Here is a 19,780-nt window from a genome sequence, read left to right on the forward strand (position 1 = left end):
AACTAAATGAATCACCAAGGGGGTTTCTTTGGAGGAGTCTCATCAAGCACAGGCATAGGCCCCATCCTGCTTATTGTGGTGGCAGGAAAATAAGCAAGCAAGCACATCGTTCAAACTAAGATACAGTTTTGTGCATGCCCCACACCTTTTTGCACATTTTAGACCCGTTCAGCAGTGCAGTTTTATCTTCACTTTGAGCTGATGGCAGCCCCTGCTGCATGAAAGCCCCAAAATGGCTTCAGCAGCTGGAACGCCTGTATCAAGACAAAGCAGGGAAAGAGATCTGCATGACCTACTAGAAACAGCTTGTGCTCCAGTGCCCAGACATGAAGATTCACATCATCTAAGAAAAAAAGATTCCCAAAAAAATGCATAAAACCAGCCCCAAATCTCAGCTGCAGGAGCAAGACAGCCTGCCCTTGATTATGGAGATCAGCACAGAAGTCTGTTTAACTTCCAGCCATCCATGCTGAAAATTCCTCAGTATTTGCTTCCTGTCACATTCTTTGCAGAGCAGAGCTCGTATTCAAGAAGTCAAGGACTGTGGTACCCATAGTGCGTTCACAGACTCTGCAGTGTGAACCAGTTTTAGATTCCACCACTTGCCTCCTCAACTGTAACTCCAGAGTGGCTCAGGGCTGAGAGGTTCCCATCCCTGTTCCCTGGGTGTCTCAGCACCACCAGAGATGTTACCTTTGGTACCCCTTGCTGAGGATTCTTCTGTGCATTTTAACCTTTATCTCAGGAGGCAAACACAACATTTTACAGAGGACAGAGACACTCTCTCCCCTCTGTGCTCTTGTTCTGCCTCATGAGAACACAGGGATGATGGGTCCCAGTCTCCTGCTTATCAGCAGTCCTGGAAGTGGACACGGCTCCATGCAGTGCCCGTGGTCAACCGCCAAGTAAAACAGACAAGAATGGGCATGCCTGGGTGAATGCAGCTTTTTCTTCCATCTGGAGCTACAAGCCTTGACGATAAGTGTGTGACTGGGTGTTTTCATCCATAAAGAGATCTTCAAGACGTTGTTACAGGGAGTAGCTGACACATCCCATCTATCTATCTATGTCACTATGGTATCTAGGCACTGTATAATTTCACATTATAGCTGATTATGGAAAACATTTCCCTAGAAGACTGTTGGCCCTTTAGTAACACTAATGCCCTCTTTTGTGACATGCCCCGGGACTGTTACAAGAGCGGGGCTTGTCTGCACTAAGAAATTTACCATTAAAATTATACAGCCATTTCATACTGCATAACTCCCACTCGGGATGCTTTTCCAAAAGAGGCACTTTTCTGATCTTATTTGTGTTACTCAACTGGGGAAAGGCATTATTCTTTGGAATAATAATAGAGATCATGCTGTTACACCTACAGTACTTTAACTACGCTGATAACTGTTGTAACTTTTTTTCAAGCCAACAGACCTTTCTCAGTCTCTGTCATTCTCCATTCATCCAGTACTGTGCCACAGGAGAAATTCTGGAAATCCAAAGAAACCTGCAATGACAGTCTGTAATCTGAGCTTCTGTGAGACCAGGCGTTTTGGGATTGGATTTGTCTCCTCCTGGAATAGACAGGAAAAATCTTCCCCAGCTGATTTCTGCTAATACCTTGATCTGAGGCCCATCAATGAGCAACTTATTACAAAACCTACATCTTTGTATTTCAAGGTGTTTTGCTTTGGTTGGATGTACTGTTCATGAAAAGATCTAGGTGCCAGAATCAGGCTTTCAACATGCATATTTGCAATGACAAATTCAAAATTCCCTTTCCATTGATGTTCTTGGAGGCATCTTCAGACTTGCTGCTGCAGTCGCTACCACTAAATGCCACTAAATCAGTAAATCCATTTATTGAAATAGTCATACAGAGCTGCAGCAATGACACACAAACTCAATCCAATTCAAAGCTCTTCTAAGCAGAAGGAAATAAAGATTCAGCGCTGTTCTCTGTGAAACTTGAGTAAAAAAGGGTGGAAGCTTATGGATGTATATGGTAAAGAAAAGGCCATTCAGGGGACAATACAAATGAACCCTAGCAATAACTCAACAGGGACAAGAAGGTGAATGGTGTCCCACTCCTTTAGCAAAGCCCTGAAAATACCTCTGGGATTGTCCAAGGCCCCTTGATTCAAGATATGTCTTTGCATCAGCTCTCTGAAATGCTCAGCAGTAACATCTGGAACCCCCATCCAATTATCAGATGAAATGCAGGAGGATCAAAGAGAGAGTTTCCCAGCTCTCCTGAGAACAAGCTGGAGCGTGGGATAATCAGCAGCTTCTGACTGCTGCTAACCACCTCTCACTCATTAGCATTTTCCCCCGGCCTCCCCACCTGCATGTGCAGTCCCCTCTGCCTCCAGAGTACCAAGGGCCCCTCCATGCGTGTTTCTCTAAACCTGCCTGTAACAGTCGCTGCCCTGACACATCCTACAAGTTTATAGCGGTCTCTTTTCTCCTCTCGCCATTAACTGGAGGCAACGCCTTTTGGGACATACTTGCACTGCTTGGGAGTGGGGATGAGGGCAACAGATGGGAGGGTTGGGGGGGGTCAGGAGCTCCAGGGATCCTGGTGCATCTCCAGACGGGTGACACCAGGCGAAGAAGGTCCCCCGTGGAGAGTCAGCCAATTCACGACAATCACACCAATATGGCTACGTGCCGTGCTCACTTTATTAAACAAACAGGTCGTATTTATAACTTAAACCAGCCGCCCACCCGACTTTACACACAGGTGATTGGATAAAAGACTCTGGCCATGCGGGCACCCGTGTCACATGCTGCAGGCACCTGATCAGAGTGTGCCAATGACTGTGTCGATTCTGCGGTTCCCAGGACTTGCTCTGCACCTGGCTTCTTGTTCGTGCATAGCTTGTTTTATTTCTCACACTGCTTGTTCCAAGGACAATTTAAAGTTGCTCTGCAGCTTCAACTAACAGGCCTTGGTTGTCCAACCTGGACAACGGTAACATATGTCCTCGGTCCTTTAAAAATCCCTCTACACCCCTCCAGCTTTCCTGTCAGTCCCTTCAGGTATTGGGAGCTGCTCTAAGGTCTCCCTGGAGCCATTTCTTCTCCAGGCTGAACAACCCCAACTCCCTCAGCCTGTCTGCACAGCAGAGGGGCTCCAGCCCTCTGAGCATCTCCACGGTCTCCTCTGGACTTGCTCCAACAGCTTCATGTCTTTCTTATGTTGAGGGCCTCAGAGAAGACACAGCACTGCACGGGGAGGGTCTCACGAGAGCAGAGCAGAGCAGAGCAGAGGGGGAGAATCCCCTCCCTCGCCCTGCTGGGGATGTAGCCCACGGCATGGTTGGCTTTCTGTGCTGCAAGCACACGTTGCTGGGCCAAGTTGAGCTTCTCATCCACCAACACCCCACAGTCCTTCTCCTCAGGGCTGCTCTCCATCCATTCTCTGCCCAGCCTGTGCCTGCGCTTGGTATTGCCCCAGCCCACACGCAGAACCTGGCACTTGGTGCCTCTTTCCTACTTTCCGTTAGATCTAGAGATGTGGGTGACTTCCCTTCTACGGAACGTGCAGCAAGAGCACTATGTCAAATCAAGGTTCTCTCTCTTTGAGTTTCAAAATTTTTTCACAGATTGGTACTTGCATAACGGCTGCTTAGAAAAGAAATCTTTGCCCAGAGGAGCGTGCTGTGTGGCCCAGCTCCCAACGAGGTGTTCAGGCCTGGACATAACTTTTAATACCAAAGTGCAAACCACTTCTGTTTTGATGGAGTTCTGAGAGTTCCGACACCGTTTAGGTAACAGCATGAAATGTTGGCATGTGGCTGAACTCTGTTGATTCAATAGCTGGTAAATATTCCCTGGCCAGCCTTCCAAAAGTAATCTGCCCAGGGGGATGCAGGAGGCTTGGCAGCAAGTAAAGCAGGGCTCTGCAGGGTAGGGGGGTGGTTTCTCATTGAACGTGTCCTCAGGGAGACTGACATGTTTGAAGCAAACGGGAGGCTGGTGGAACAGGTGCACACAGCCAGTGTGCATGTTGTAAATAGATGCTATGATTGCTAGCCTTAGGCTCTGTGTTAGCAATTACTATATCCAAATATAAAAACATTGGAAAATATCAGAGCTGCACAACACAGGACAGCCCTGGGAAGCACAAAAGCCAGGAAACAAAACCAGTGCATTTACAGGTACCTTAACTCCGCATCTTCGTGTTACATGGTTTGCTGTTAGATGCTGGCAAAACAGAGTGTATTACCTCTGGAAGAACTAAATTCTGCAGCAGAGTAATAGTGAGTGCTGCTTATCGTATGGAGCCTTTCCCTCTTTGTAGACAAGTCAGCTAAGAAGTTAATTGTATTTGTGATTGTTTTGCTAAAAATGGTCTGGCGCTGGAGGCTGTCCCAGTGTGCCTCCCCAGCCGAGGGCAAAGCCGTGTCTTTTTGCTACTCTAACGTTGTTCCTTGCTTGATAATACTGCTGTAATGGTACCCAGTAATTTACAAGCCGAGCTGCAACCCTTTGCAGCCTGGGGTCAGATGAGAAGATGCTGACAAGTGATGTTACAAGGTGGGACAAGTGCTTGCCCCTGTGTCTCTCTCACTTTCGTGCACTCTTCAGCCTTTGCCCTCAAGACTGAAGCCTTTTGGCCAGGAGGCTCCGTGAGGGCCATGGCTGCTTCTGGAGTGCCTTGTGCAGATTATGTAACAGATAATAAAAACGATTATTGGTAATGAATTATTTAAGATTTTGTTACTCCCCTGTTTTCCTTTTTCCCGACGCAAAGTTTCCCTTACTTTCTGCTATGAGGTCCCTCTTTTTTTAACTTATTACTGTGAGATTTTGCCTTATTCCGTCCTGCCCCCCGCTTTCCATTGCGAGGCCTCCGGGCTTTTAATAGGATTTGGCAGTAACCTTGGTTTGCTCAATCTGCCCTCAAGATCGCTAGCGACCACCCCTTGGTCAGCAAACCCCCTTCCCAAGGTACCTTTTCCTCCTGGGGACTACGCTGCTCACCTGACGTCTCCATGCATCTTACCAGCCTCGGTGGCCACAAGCCAGCGATGCGCCACTGCTCCAGCGGTGTGCTCAGAGGCTCTACCTGGGAGGTGTCCTTTAAACACCCCTAAAAAACCCAAATCCAGCCACACCCCGGTGACAACAACAAAGCCACAAGCTCTACCTCCTGCACCAAGGGCTTCAGAGTCGAGAGGGAGCACCCACGTCCTCGTGAGCACCTGCTGGCAGGGGGCACTGGGTTTCCTCTCTCACCTGAGGCTACCACCCGGCACGGCGCACCATCTAGGCTTCCCCCCCCACCCTCACAGCCAGCTGGGGAGCTTCACAGGTGAGCGAGAACCACTCCCACCAGGGCAGCGTGCCCCCTGGGCTTTGCCGGGGATGTGCAAGAAGAGTTCGTTGCATGTGACAAACTGACAGGGGGCAGGAGGCAATGAAGAGGTCCGCCAGGCAGCTCGCTATCCAAATGCAGACGTTCGTCTCCCCCCCCCCGAGCTCTCCCCATGGCCAGCCCCACGGATCCCACACAATTCAGCCACCCGCCCCATCTCCCTGAGGGGAGCAGGTTTGCAGGCGCTTGCCTGACCTGCAGCTGCTCCATCTGCTTCTCCAAGGCTGCCACTTTCATCTTCCAGCTCTTCCTCAGCTGCTCCTCTTGCTGCAGCACCTCTGACTTCTCAGAGAGCTCGTTCATCAGCTTGCCGCACCACTCCTGTAACCTGGCCACCTCAGCGTTTTGCCTGCACCAACAGAAGCAGCGTTATTGCAGCCCGCAGGCCAGTCAAGCATCCCTGGCGTTACCCGGGGGAACACATCCTCCTGTGGGCCTGATAACAGGGCTTGAAACATCTCAACGGTTGTGTTGGCCTGCTTCTCGGACACGCCTGGTCCTTCAGGGATGGGGTGGAAGGAGCTGACACATCAATTTCAAAAGCTCCGTTTCCATCACAGGAGACATTCCTTTCTCATGAAATAGAAGACGCATGGATCTGTGTTCCCAGACACAGGAGAAAGCACTCTAAGCAGCTGGAGTCTGCTCCGTAATTAATTGACCACTGTTAATCACCAGGCAGTAGGGGTGGTGGTGGGTGGTGGGCTCTCAGCTTGCCATTCCCTCAGCCAGAATTCAGCAGGACCCCTTTTTCTTGCCTGACCAGAGACAGGTCATGCACATACCGCACAGCCCAAGTGTGATTTGCACGTCCCTTCTCCATCATGACCCCCAAAGCTGCAGTGCTGGGGGGACAGGACACGTGTCTACCCAGTCCTGCCTGCGTGGAGTCTCTGGTGTGTCTAATATAGAGGCTGAGCACACGCAGACTTCTCTGGGAACAAAATGGAGGCGGGTCTGGCCTTCATCCCCCTTCCTGGCCTTGGTTCTTCACACACCCCAGAGGTACCAAGTACTCTGGGGGCCTTTTCCCCCCACCAGCTCCTCAAATCCCACTGATGTCAGCGCCAGGCTCAGCAGCTTTATTGTGAGGAGGCAGGCACCAAGCTGTGACGTGGTCTCTGCCATTTCCCAATAAACCAACTTGAAATAAAAAAAAAAAAAAAAGAAAAATTATTTAAAAAGAAGAAAACCTGGGGAAAAAAGGGTGGGTTTGTGTGGAGTTTCAAAAGGAAAGCCACAAGAAGGGGAGAGAGAAGGCAGTGCCCAAGGACCACCACCACACAGCACCCGCAGGGACAGAATTTCAGGGGTGCGCTGAGGCTTAAGAGAGCAGGAGCAGCCTGCGCTGGGCTGGCGAGGCTGTGCTGCTGTGCCCTGTCCCCACGCTCACGCTGCTGTGCCCTGTCCCCACGCTCAGCCTGACCCCATGGCAGGGGACCTCGGGGTGCAGCCAGTGTGAGGACACTCGTGGCTGGAAGGGAAGGCTTCTCTCCTTTGCGTATCTTGGAGAAAAAACAGAGGGGATGGCTGTTTGCAGCACAGCAAGCAAGGCGGGGAATAAAGGATCTGCTCCCGGCCACAGCAGGGTCCTTCTTCAGTGACCCCAAACACCTGGCTGGCTTGCAAACTTAATAAAAAATTAGTAAATAATAACCGGGAAAATGAAGCAAGGATTAGCTCTTTTCACTACATCATTGTAAATGCATCAACACCCAGAAATACACAAAAAGATACGTGCCAAGAGCCACCCATCAAAGAGAGGCTTCCTTCCATGCTGGGTCTCACTTTCACACTTCTTGCACTCCAACAAACAAAAAAACCCCAAAACAAACCAAAAAAAGTAAAAACAAAGAAAAAAAATAATTTCACCAGTTGATGTACAAACAGAGTCTTCCCTTTTCACAGATTTGTGGGTTCTGCCTGCCCCGATGTGGTCGGTGCGGTGCCCCTGGGAACAAACGGTAGTTGTACAAAACAGTATGAAGATTTTCTTACAAACATATGCCTGCAGTGTTTACTGGTTGGGTTTTTGTGTTTGGGTTTTTTTTTAAGTTTCAAAACTAGGTTTTAGGTCACAAATGGCTTGCAACTTTTTTCTACAGTAAATCAGGCATATATTTTTAGTTTTAGTTTTAGGAATGTGTAAGGCATTTTGGCAAGCTGACAGTAAGGTCTAGGTCACAGACTCATCAAGCTGAAGTCCCTTCCTTCAAACTGTCCTCTTCCCCCTGGAGAAGGAAAAGAGAGGTGGGTTACTCAACTGGGTCTCGACCTTATTCTCATGGCAGCTCAAGCATCAAAGCGTTTCACAGATGGGCCAGGTCCTGCCTTTTGAGAAGGGAGAACCATGACCACCATCTCCTGTGCTCCCAGAGCTTCCCAAAAGCCACCCAGATGGTTTCTGGCAGCAAGTGCCACCTTGTCTCCGGTTTTCAACCGCTGCCTGACAGGCGCTTCCCCCTGCCCTCCACCAGCACCAAGGGGAGGGATGGCTGTGGCTACCACCAGTACCGTTTCCTGAAGCTGTTCTTTACACTTCTTCATTCTCCCTTTGGCCAGTTGGTCCTGGGTAACCTTCAGTCGCTCCTGTAGTTCGCTTGCTGCCTGGCCCCAGTTCTTTCTTTTTTTTTTTTTCCTAGTTTTTCCTACATGGGAGTCAAAAGAAGGCATCTGCCTGAGTCTCCCTTGGCCGTCTGGTGACACTCCCCCCTCCAAAACATCTCGGGTCACCTCAGGTCTCCACTGAGCTGCCTCGGTAGCCACAAGCCAGCGATGCACCACTGCTCCAGCGGTGTGCTCAGAGGCTCTACCTGGGAGGTGTCCTTTAAACACCCCTAAAAACCCCAAATCCAGCCACACCCCGGTGACAATAACAAAGCCACAAGCTCTGCCTCCTGCACCAAGGGCTTCAGAGTCGAGAGGGAGCACCCACGTCCTCGTGAGCACCCGCTGGCAGGGGCCACTGGGTTTCCTCTCTCACCTGAGGCTACCACTCAGCACGGTGCACCATCTAGGCTTCCCCCCCCACCCTCACACCCGGGGGGAGCAGGTTTGCAGGCGCTTGCCTGACCTGCAGCTGCTCCATCTGCCTCTCCAAGGCTGCCACTTTCATCTTCCAGCTCTTCCTCAGCTGCTTCTCATGCTGCAGCACCTCTGACTTCTCAGAGAGCTCGTTCATCAGCTTGCCGCACCACTCCTGTAACCTGGCCACCTCAGCGTTTTGCCTGCACCAACAGAAGCAGCGTTATTGCAGCCCGCAGGCCAGTCAAGCATCCCTGGCGTTACCCAGGGGGAACACATCCTCCCGTGGGCCTGATAACAGGGCTTGAAACATCTCAACGGTTGTGTTGGCCTGCTTCTCGGACACGCCTGGTCCTTCAGGGATGGGGTGGAAGGAGCTGACACATCAATTTCAAAAGCTCCGTTTCCATCACAGGAGACATTCCTTTCTCATGAAATAGAAGACGCAAGGATCTGTGTTCCCAGACACAGGAGGAAGCACTCTAAGCAGCTGGAGTCTGCTCTGTAATTAATTGACCACTGTTAATCACCAGCCATTTCAGACTTTCTACAAAAAGAGAGTGCCAAATTCTTCCCCTAGCTCCTGGTTGCTCTGTATGCACCAGGCAGGTCTCGGTTCTCTGCAGCACCGCTCCCATCAAAGAGCCAGCAACATTTCTTCTGAAGTTGGTGAGCACAAGCTCTCCAAAGTGTGGAGAAATGCTGCAGTGCCTTCTGGTCCCCTCTGCCCCCTCCGCTAGCATCAGCACAGGTGACTCCAAAGCAGAGAGGGCTTCCCCTGCCCTTCCACTTGGGAAAAGCATCCTTGTTTCCCCTGCCAGGCCCACAAAAGCCATTTGGCAATCTCTTCCTCACTCCCTCCTCTACCTCCACTTAGCTGGGGCATCTGTAGAAGCACCCTCAAGAAAGGGGGTGGCCAATCATGATGGACAGCCACCCCCAGGGCTTGCCAGAGGGCGGCCCCAGGCTCTGCCCCCCACCCCCACCCCTAGTCTTACTTGCTCTCCATCTGACTTCTGATCTGGCAGAAGGCATCGCTCAGGATGGAGTTCTCCTGCTGCAGGCGAGCCAGCTGCGTGTCGGGGCCATTCCCCAGCTGCTCCTGCAGGGTGCGGATCTAGGGAGAGACCAACAGGGGTTAATGCCGCCGCTGCCAGCCTCTCAGCTCTCCCCTGAGGAGCCCACTCCATGGGCAAGAGGGACTGGCAAGGAAGCCACAGCGAGGTGTCTGCTGATGCTGACAGCCCCTGCGGCTGCTGCATCCCGTGAGGATGCTCCCACATCCCTCTTCTAGCGTGAGCACCACGGCTCAGGAGCACTGCGGGGCTCTCGCCCCTCCCTGAGGCTCTGGTCCCCTCGTCCACCTCGGTCTTCTCCAAAAGACCAGGCAGCTGCCACCGAGGGCCAGCCGGCAGCCAGCGGAGGAAGCTGCAGAGCACCGCGTGGGGCTCACCTTGCCCTGCAGCTGCTGCGTTTCGCTGACATGGTCCTGGTAGCTGGCCTGCATGCGTGCCTGCACCGCTGCCATCTCCTGCTCGCGGGCCAGCAGCTGCTCCTTCAGCTTGCCCTCCAGGGTTGTCGCCTTGGCCCGCTCGGCCGCCAGCTCCTTCGAGGAGAGAAGCCACCCAGTCAGTTTCAGCGTAGGAACTTCCCTGCTTTAAGGGGACTCGAACCAAGTGGCCTCCTAGCTCAGAAGACTTTAAGAAGTGTAACCCTTTCGGCGCTGCCCCCAGGCCCAGCTACACCGTTCCGCACTTACATTTCCTCCTGCATTAAGCTTTGGGCTCAGTGGCCACTGGATGCCACTGTTGTTCCACATTGGGGCAGCTAAGAGACAGGAGTGAGGGCCTGGAATTTTATTCCCCTCCCCGGCCCCAGGATCAACATCATCACATCAAGTTTGCGGCAAAGCAGGAAAACTAAAAAAAGAAAACACCCCCACAAATGAAACACAGACTCCCCCTCCGCCCCCTGCCAAGGCAGGGGTGCTCTCTTGGCCGGCTGGGTGATGCCGTGCCGCTGCCCTGGGCTGCCTGCACAGGCCGGGGTTTAGCGCAGCACTCAGTGCACAGGGTGGCTTCGCCCTCTCCTCTCCTGCCTGCAGGCAGATGGACCTGCTGCAGCAGGGTCCTGGCGGCTGCGGGGCAGGAGGTGCTGAGCACGACGCGCCGGGGGTCCCTTCTGACTTCAACACCCAACAAGAACATGAATCACCTACAAACCTGCAAGACCACCGCATTCCAGGAAACGGACTGATAAGCTAATTAACATACGAAGCGGGGTTTAGGTAACAAATATGTATAGGCGCTAATTGAATATTCATTTGTTTCATTGTATAAATGTGGGATGGTTCGTCACTTCGGGCATGCACGCTTGTGGAGGAGCGATCCCCCGTGCATCTGCGCGCAATAAACATACCTACTTTATAACTTTCGAGTTATAGAGTCTAATTCCGCACGTCAGTTTGGCGAGCCAGGCAGGAGGATTTCTGCTCGGCTGAGGGACCAGCTGCGGAGCGGACGCTCCTAGGCGCGCCCCGGGAGATTTCCTCGGAGGAGCCTCCTCTTCTCAGCTGTTCACCCGGGAGCAGAAGAGAAACCCCTGGATCCGCGGATAAACGGTATGTTTAGTAACGGGGCGGCTGGTGAGACGCACGGAGACGTCCGGCGCGCAGCGTAGTCCCCAGGAGGAAAGGTACCTTGGGAGGGGGTTTGCTGAGCAAGGGGTGGCCGCTAGCGATCTTGAGGGCAGATTGAGCAAACCCGAGGTTACTGCCATTCCTAAAAGCCCGGAGGCCTCATGACGGAAAGCGGGGGGCGGGACGGAATAAGGCAGAATCTCACAGGAACAAGAGGGACCTCTTAGCAAAAGTAAAAGGGAAACTTTTGCGTAGGAAAAAAGGAAGCTAAAAACTTCCTTTAAGTTGTCTTAAGAATTGGGGAATTCCTAGAATGTAACAACTGAAATAGCGCTCTGTGTCTTGTTTGTTCTATGTGTTGTCTTGTTACATGTTCAAAACTTGGTGTTATGAAATGTATGTTGAAAAATATTAATATTCTGGTAATTCGTGGCAAATAGCGGAAAACTTAACACTCTGCTTAAGACCAGGAAAAATTGTTTTTTGTTTTTTGGTAATTGTTCATTGAAATGCATACTTTGTGAACTGTCAGTGTTCCTAAAAGTTGTACATAAGTGCACGGTACCGTATAACATACTGCTTGTGTGACTGAGGGCTGCCCGGAGAGTGTGAATGGTGTGATTGAGATGCGCATTTTGATTTTCCGTGTATAGCTTAATTATTTTGACTGAGTGTGAGTGCAAGAGTGCTTGAGACGCGCGTTTGAGTGCAAAACAAGTAAGGAGCTCTGTCTGTGTTTCCGACCTTGGGTGGCTAAGGCGGCCGGAGAAAAAGTAATTAAAATTGCAAAATGGGAAATGGAAGGAGTAAGCCCTGTGAAAAATCGCCCTTGGGTTGTATATTAAAACTTTGGAGTGATATCGTAGGACATGGTGGTACCGAAAATAGAAGAAAATTGATTAAATATTGTAATCAGTGGTGGCCTTTGTATAAATTGGAGAGTGATGCGAAATGGCCTCAGGAAGGAGGAATGTTAGATTATAACACTCTCCTGCAATTAATGTTGTTTTTGAGGAGAGAGGGAAAGTGGGATGAAGTATCGTATGCAGACATGTTCTTCGTCCTCCGGGACAAACCTGAGTGGCAAAAGGACTGCGGCTTAGTACCCCCTCGGGATCCTATGGTACTAGCACTAGAAAGAGAGGATAGGAGGGAGCGTAAAGGCAAGTTGAAAAGATGTTGCTCAGCATGTAGTATTGGACAAAGGTGTATCAAATTAAACGGAGAACAAGAGCCCGAATTAAATGATTTATTTAATCCACCTTATAGAGTGGAGAGACAAGGTTCGGCCGGGGCTCCCAGTCCACCCCCAGGCGAACAAGAGGAAGAAATTCCACAAGTTATTTATAAAGAAAGCCAAACACCCGCTGCCACACAAGGAAACACAAAAACTGCCATTACGGCTCCAAATAGTCCGGTGTCTTCACGCACCAGACAGAAGTCTGTTTTACAGGCACCCCTCCGAGAAGCCGTGAATCCGGACGGAGGAAAAATGAAAATAAAAGTTCCATTCACGGGTGCTGATCTGAGAGAATGGAAAGAGGCTGCCCGAGAATACCGTAATGATCCGATAAAGACGGCACAGAATTTTAAATTTCTAATAAAACAGCACAATCCTGACTGGAGTGATATACAATTATTATTAGATTGTTTGACTGAAACTGAAAAGCAATTGGTCATAAAAACAGCGGGGGATCTCGCAAAGGAACACTATAATATAAAGGGAGATAATTATAGAGAGTGGTTTCCTTTGTTGGACCCGGAATGGGACCCAAACCACGCCGCTGAAATGGGAAGATTACAGGCATACCAGGAATGGGTATTCAGAGGAATGGAGAAAGCAATTCCTAGAACAATAAATTGGGCAGCGTTATATGAGGTTAGACAGGGTCCCTCTGAAACACCTTCAGAATTCTTAGACAGAATAAGAGATGCAATGCGCCGGCACACATCTCTGGACCCAAATTCGGAGGTGGGCGCACAGCAACTAATATCCCTCTTTTTAGGACAATCACAGGGGGATATTAGGCGCAAGCTGCAAAAATTGAGACCTCCTGAAAATAGAGACTTGGAAAAATTAGTAGAGGAAGCATGGAGAATATTTAGTAATCGAGAAGAAGGTTACAAGCAGGACCAAAAGAAAATACTAGCAGTAGTAAGAGAAAATGAGAATCAAAAATCTAAAGTTAAATCAAGGCGTGGGCTAACACCCCTGGGTAGGAATCAGTGTGCAATATGCAAAAGGACAGGACACGGGAAAAACGAATGCCCTGAACGCCGACATCAAGAAAATACTAAATGGCGCAGTAATCAAGGGAAAACAATAGCTCACATGGACGGTGTTGCCACAGGGGTTTAAGAATAGCCCCACAATTTTTGGAAACCAATTAGCAAAGAATTTGGACTTATGGGAACCACCTTCAGGAGAAGGGAAAGTGTTACAATATGTAGACGATCTTCTTATTGCAACCAGAACCGAAGAATCTTGTATTATTTGGACTGTGAGCCTGCTGAACTTTCTGGGACTACAAGGATATCGGCTTTCTAAGAAGAAGGCACAGGTGGTGTTACAACAAGTCACATACCTAGGGTACGAGATCAGTGCCGGACAACGGGTCCTAGGGAAGGCCCGAAAAGAAGCCATATGCCAAGCCCCCCGACCACGAACTGTAAAGGAACTGCAGACATTTCTGGGAATGACAGGATGGTGCAGGCTTTGGATATGTAATTATGGCTTGCTTGTTAAACCATTATATTCCCTGATAGCAGCTAATCAGAAGGATCTTCAGTGGGATGCTGAATCAGACAGAGCTTTCCATGAACTGAAGAAAGCCTTGATGTCGGCACCAGCACTAGGACTTCCTGATGTGAGTAAGCCATTTTTCCTATTTTCCCGTGAGAAACAGGGAATGGCATTAGGAATACTGGCACAAGATTTGGGACCATACAGACGGGCAGTGGCATACTTCTCTAAACAGCTGGATGCCACTGCAAAAGGGTGGCCTGGTTGCCTGAGAGCAGTAGCAGCTGTCATCCTAAACATCCAGGAGGCCCGGAAGTTTACCTTGGGCCAGAAAATGACTGTCTTAGTATCCCACACAGTGTCTGCAGTCCTTGAAACAAAAGGGGGGCATTGGCTCTCCCCACAGAGATTCCTAAAATACCAGGCCATAATGGTGGAACAAGATGATGTTGAGATCGTGACTACAAACATCGTCAATCCGGCCTCATTTCTTAATGGGAATGTTGGCAAATCAGTCGATCATGACTGTCTAGAAACAATCAAAGCCACTTATTCTAGTAGGACAGATCTCAAGGATGTTCCTATTAATGGAGCTGAACATTGGTTCACGGATGGGAGCAGCTATATGCTGAATGGAAAGCGACATTCCGGATATGCTGTTACAACCTCTGAAGAAGTGATAGAATCGGGACCGCTACCAGCTGACACTTCGGCACAGAAGGCTGAAATCATAACCCTTACTCGAGCTCTGGAGAGAGCTCAGGGAAAACCTATAAATATTTGGACTGATTCTAAATATGCCTTTGGAGTGGTACATGCTCATGGAGCAATATGGAAAGAAAGGGGACTGTTAAACTCCCAAGGAAAAATCATCAAACATGCGGAAGAAATTTTGAAACTCCTAAATGCGGTCCAGCTTCCTGAAAGGGTGGCAATTATGCACATCAAGGCACACCAGAAAGTGAGCACAGAATTAGAAAGAGGAAATGAACTGGCGGACAGGGAAGCAAAACAGGCAGCCAGAAAAGCAATCAAGGTAGAGGGTGCGCTAATACCCGATGGACAAATATCTCTAGAAGGTAAACCAGACTATACTAAAGAAGATCGCAAACTGATTTCTGACCTAGAGGGATCATATAATGAGGAAGGGTGGGCTGTAATCTCACATGGGAGAATAGTGATTCCTTCCTACATGGTATGGTCAGTAGTTTGGGAAGAACATAGAAAAAGGCACTGGGGGGCAGAAGCTCTATATAAGGATCTCACTAAAAACATAATAGCACGAAATTTGTATACTCCTATTAGACAAGTAACCCAACAATGTGATCTTTGTCTCCAGACTAATCCCAAGATTACCAAGGGGCCAAAGTTGGGAAAAATTGGGAAAGGAAATGTTCCAGGGCAACATTGGCAGATTGATTTCTCGGAACTTCCTAAAAAAGGGGGGTATCGATATTTATTGATACTAACAGATACCTTTTCAGGTTGGCCAGAAGCCTTCCCGTGCAGAACTGCTAAAGCCCGGGAAGTGACCAAAATACTGCTCCAAGAGATAATACCTAGGTTTGGAGTCCCAGCGGTAACGTCCTCGGATAGAGGACCACATTTTGTGTCCAGAATAGCGCAACAGATCAGCCACCATCTAGGAATAGATTGGCAATTACATACCCCATACCGACCACAATCAAGTGGCCAGGTGGAAAAGATGAATCATCTAATCAAACAACAGATCGTCAAGCTAGGCCAAGAAACGAATCTAACTTGGCCCCAGTCTTTGCCATTAGCTCTTACACGGATTCGAACTAGACCAAGAGCAAAAGAGGGGCTTAGCCCATTTGAAATTTCGTATGGATGACCCTATGGGGTACAAAAGGGGACATCTTCACAGATTGGTGAAGAAACAATGACCTCCTATATGGTGGCACTAAACAAACAATTAATGAGAATTAAGAAGCATGTGATGGGAACACGCAGTAGGGGTCTGGATGGACCTGTTCATGATATACGACCAGGGGACTATGTATACGTTAAGTGTTTTGCAGATAAAACCCTGGAACCACAGTGGACCGGACCTTTTCAAGTCCTACTCACCACCTACACTGCAATCAAGGTTGAGGGACAGAATTCTTGGATTCACCATACCCGGATCAAGAAAGCCCCTGCAACTTCGTGGAGAGTAACCCCAGATAAAAAAGAACTGAAACTCAAATTTACTCGGACAAATGGGAACAATGTGGGTCGCAAGTAAGTGAACCTGAGCGGTTGTGGATCCACCATATGGGAAGGGCACCACAACAAACAATATAGAACAAAAGAGTCTGGGACTGAGCTAGTGGCCAGTCTTGCCCAATTTGTTATCAGTAAGCCCCAACTCAAACAAAGATATTTTTGATCAAAACAGATTTTATATGTATATATGAGGAACGTTTAGATTCTTAAAATGATCAATAGTGGGTTTAAACCATTTGTGGTTTTTTGTACCCTCTCTCTTGCCTACAACCAAGAGCCTGATAACTGGCCTTGGAATCATGCCCAGAAAAAACACACTGGAATAATGGGAAAGGTGGACTCAAAGATGAAACTAGCTATGGTGGTTTTTTCTGAAAATGAGGTGTACCAAAGAAATCAATGGGATCGGGAGGATGTACACAAAGTCGACCGATTATGGGGAAAATTAGGAGATAGGATAAAAGTAGGGTGTCAAACGTATAATGAAAAAGATAACACCAAGATTTCAGGAGACATCCTGATTAATGTCAGAAAGGTAGATAAGGAATTTACCCTTCTAAATACAGCCATGTGCTTTAATTCACGGGAATGTTGGCACAATTTTACCTTAACCGAGCCCATCTTTATAATATGCCTAGGAAAGGAATCCCCAAAAACAGCTCTGACTTATAAGATCAAAATAACAATCATGCTAACCACTGTTCCTACCACCACCACAGTTACAACAACCCCATTAACGCTTGCTCTTAAGTTAACTAAACCAAATCCAGCCGATCTATCAAAACTACAACAACCACTAAAATCTTCATTATTGGCATTAGGGGCGCACCAATGGTTGATATCAAAGGTACTCCCCAGGTGGGAACAAATAAACATGGAATATCATCAACTCATCACTAAGGCGTTAGGTGGTTTACAGGATGACGTCGCCCTGGCTCTAAGTTGTATCCAAGCCCAAATGTGGATGCAATCAATAGCTGCATCCATAATAAGAGAAGGAGAGGAAGGCATATTTCCTACGGAAATTTGAAAGATGGTTTGGGACAATGGTACGGAAGTAGAAAGAAAACTCCAGTCATGGTGGAATATGGTGAACTTTACCTACGACGCCAACACACACACAATCACAGCTTTTGTATTAACCATACATAATGCAGTAATAATTACCATACACCCCATTGTAGCCCTTGGAATTAACCATAATGGGGTGCTCCTGTACCCTTTTGAACATAGAACATGGGCCAGAAAGGCGACAAGTGGCAAACAGTAGATTTAGAATCTTGTATTATGCGAGAACAGCAGGGCTTCCTCTGTGAAAGCAATACTATAATGGCCCAGGATACTTGTTTAGATACAGATCAGAAAATATGTCATTTCGAGGCCAGACCAAATGCAAACTTGAAAACAGTAATTACATATGCAGGGAAAGGATGTGCGTGTTTGAGAACTAAGTGTAACACAATAACCGTAGATGGGGAGGTAAAGGAGACTGCACAATATTCAAATTATTGTATTTGTAATTTTACTACTATAACAGGATGCGATTTTAGTTACTCAGCCCCAGTAGTGTCTCATCAATTCTTAAAATCCAACTTTACCCTATCACAGATGATAATTCCTACCCCCATAGGACTAAATATAAGTAGTATAAAAGAACTATTAAAACATGCAGATTTACAACGTATACTGAAAGAAACCAAAGAAAAGGGACATGAAACTCTTCTTATGATCCATCATGATGTAGAGGGGATCAAGAAAGTTTTAAAAAAGGTAGAACAGGATGGAAACCATAATTGGTGGGATACTTTCTTTGGCTGGTCACCTTCTGCAACAGGAATTCTTAACACTATGGTACACCCCATTGTGATCTTATTGATCAGTTTAGGAATTTCCTTAATACTAACCATTATGTTATATTTGTGGGTTTGGAGAATGTTTAAAAGGGTAACACTTAAGTATGATGCTTTATATCATTCGGGAAGGCTGCTTAAGTAAAAGAATTTACTTAGTTTGATAAAAAAGAGGGGATTGATATGGAGAAATAGTGTGAAATGGGGACAATGGACATCGATCGTGATTGTATATGTCTGCTCAAGGAATGTGGGTATGGTGACTAGTCATGGGTGCGGTGTCTGGTCACATAGGCACACAGCTTTGAGGAGACAACTACAGTTTTTGAGGAGACGCCTGCCCTTCTCCCTCTAACAAAGGGGCTATTTAAAAAAGAATGAGAAAAGGATGAGAGATATTCCAATGCTATCTAGAGGGAGGGAGTGCTAAGTCTCCTTGCTGGATTAGATGGGATGGTCACAAGGACATGAATCACCTACAAACCTGCAAGACCACCACATTCCAGGAAACGGACTGATAAGCTAATTAACATACGAAGCGGGGTTTAGGTAACAAATATGTATAGGCGCTAATTGAATATTCATTTGTTTCATTGTATAAATGTGGGATGGTTCGTCACTTCGGGTATGCACGCTTGTGGAGGAGCGATCCCCCGTGCATCTGTGCGCAATAAACATACCTACTTCATATAACTTTCGAGTTATAGAGTCAAATTCCGCACGTCAGTATTACTCAACTAACAGGCACTTAGCTTTGTTTATTTACATTGCATGGCTTCTTTATTCAAGCAAGATTTATTCCTTAAGGTTGGATTAAATCTACACTTAGGCTCATTTTTATATTTAAAGAATTATTGGCCTTATCATCAAGCTTTAGGAGAAGGCAAATCATACGGGTTTTCTGAGCTTGTTTATGGCGCCGCTTGTTACTTGTCTTTCTACTCCACACCAATGCTCACATTATAGGTAGATTTTTTTTACCTCTTAATTTTATACCCTAATACAGACATTTCCAACAAAACCTGTAGCTGTACAGTAGTTCTAATTGTCTGTTATTCATCTTTTCCTTCTTGTGAAGGAGTTGATACTGACTATTATCAGTAACACGCTCCAGGAGTAAGTGGATAGCAGTTTTACAACAGCGTATCTGTTTCTCTGACTAGTCACCTAAAGTTCTGTCCCTTTCTGTGCCATTCTTAGCCTTCCCTTCCCTGCCTCAGGAACGCTGCAGGTTCAATGTTCTAGTATGAAAGTTACCAGATATGGTTTTAGAAGTTAAAATTAAAAGCATGTGCTGCTATGTTGTATCTAGAAATTAACAGCAAGATTTAGGTTTTAAAGCCGAGAAATACTGTGCTTAGTTCTCAGAAATATCGACAAACTTGCCTCTGTATTTTTCATTAAGTATATTCAAACGTGATATGAAGTGATCTGTCTTTTTATGGCCCGCCCCAAAATTGTTTGAGGATCTTCAAAAGCTATTTAAAGTAGAAGAGGGGTAGAAAGTGCTTTTAAAGTATAAAGCTCCTGAAGTATTGTGGGTAGGAAGGTTAAAGTAAATTAGGTACAGAACAAATGTATCTTTGTGGTTCTTCCTGAATAATGGTTTTCCATGACAATTTGCAAGTGACACATTCGCTGAAAAGCACCTTGAACATGTGCCACTCATAATAAAGGGGCAACATTAATGTCCAAGGTGTAAAGTATGAGAGTGTTCCTGTTTACTCCTGTCTCTGCTTAGAACAGTTTTCTACTTAGTCTTCCTTTGTATTTTAAGTTTCTTTCTATACAATGTCTTCAGAATGCTTCTAGCATTTAAACACATTTAAAATATAAATACATTTAAGTTCCTTGTTACACTTCACAGGATTGTCTTGTGTTTGCTGCTAATAAAAAAGTGTTAAAACAAAAGAAAC

At 47.4% G+C, this 19,780-nt stretch overlaps 1 protein-coding gene across 3 annotated transcripts; it reads right to left on the reverse strand.

Annotated features, from left to right (window-relative positions):
• Nucleotides 1-7,206: 7,206 nt before the first annotated feature.
• Nucleotides 7,207-10,221, reverse strand: LOC308062405 (ribosome-binding protein 1-like). 3 transcript variants are annotated; one of them, XR_013927562.1, is made up of 5 exons: nt 9,858-10,221; nt 9,403-9,521; nt 8,454-8,607; nt 7,895-8,028; nt 7,207-7,611 (listed from the first exon to the last, which is right to left on the reverse strand). XR_013927562.1 is itself a non-coding variant. In XM_080383848.1 (4 exons), the coding sequence occupies exons 1-4, from the start codon at nt 9,930-9,932 to the stop codon at nt 7,960-7,962; spliced, it is 417 nt and encodes a 138-aa protein (XP_080239974.1). In that variant the 5' UTR covers nt 9,933-10,221; the 3' UTR covers nt 7,207-7,959. The 3 variants fall into 3 exon arrangements, 2 of the variants coding, with proteins under 2 accessions (XP_080239974.1, XP_080239975.1); XM_080383848.1 differs by having other exon boundaries at nt 7,207-8,028; XM_080383849.1 differs by lacking the exon at nt 7,207-7,611 and having other exon boundaries at nt 7,980-8,607.
• Nucleotides 10,222-19,780: the final 9,559 nt, after the last annotated feature.

This window comes from Falco punctatus, assembly GCF_963210335.1.
Source record: "Falco punctatus genome assembly, chromosome: 4".
NCBI lineage: Eukaryota > Metazoa > Chordata > Aves > Falconiformes > Falconidae > Falco > Falco punctatus.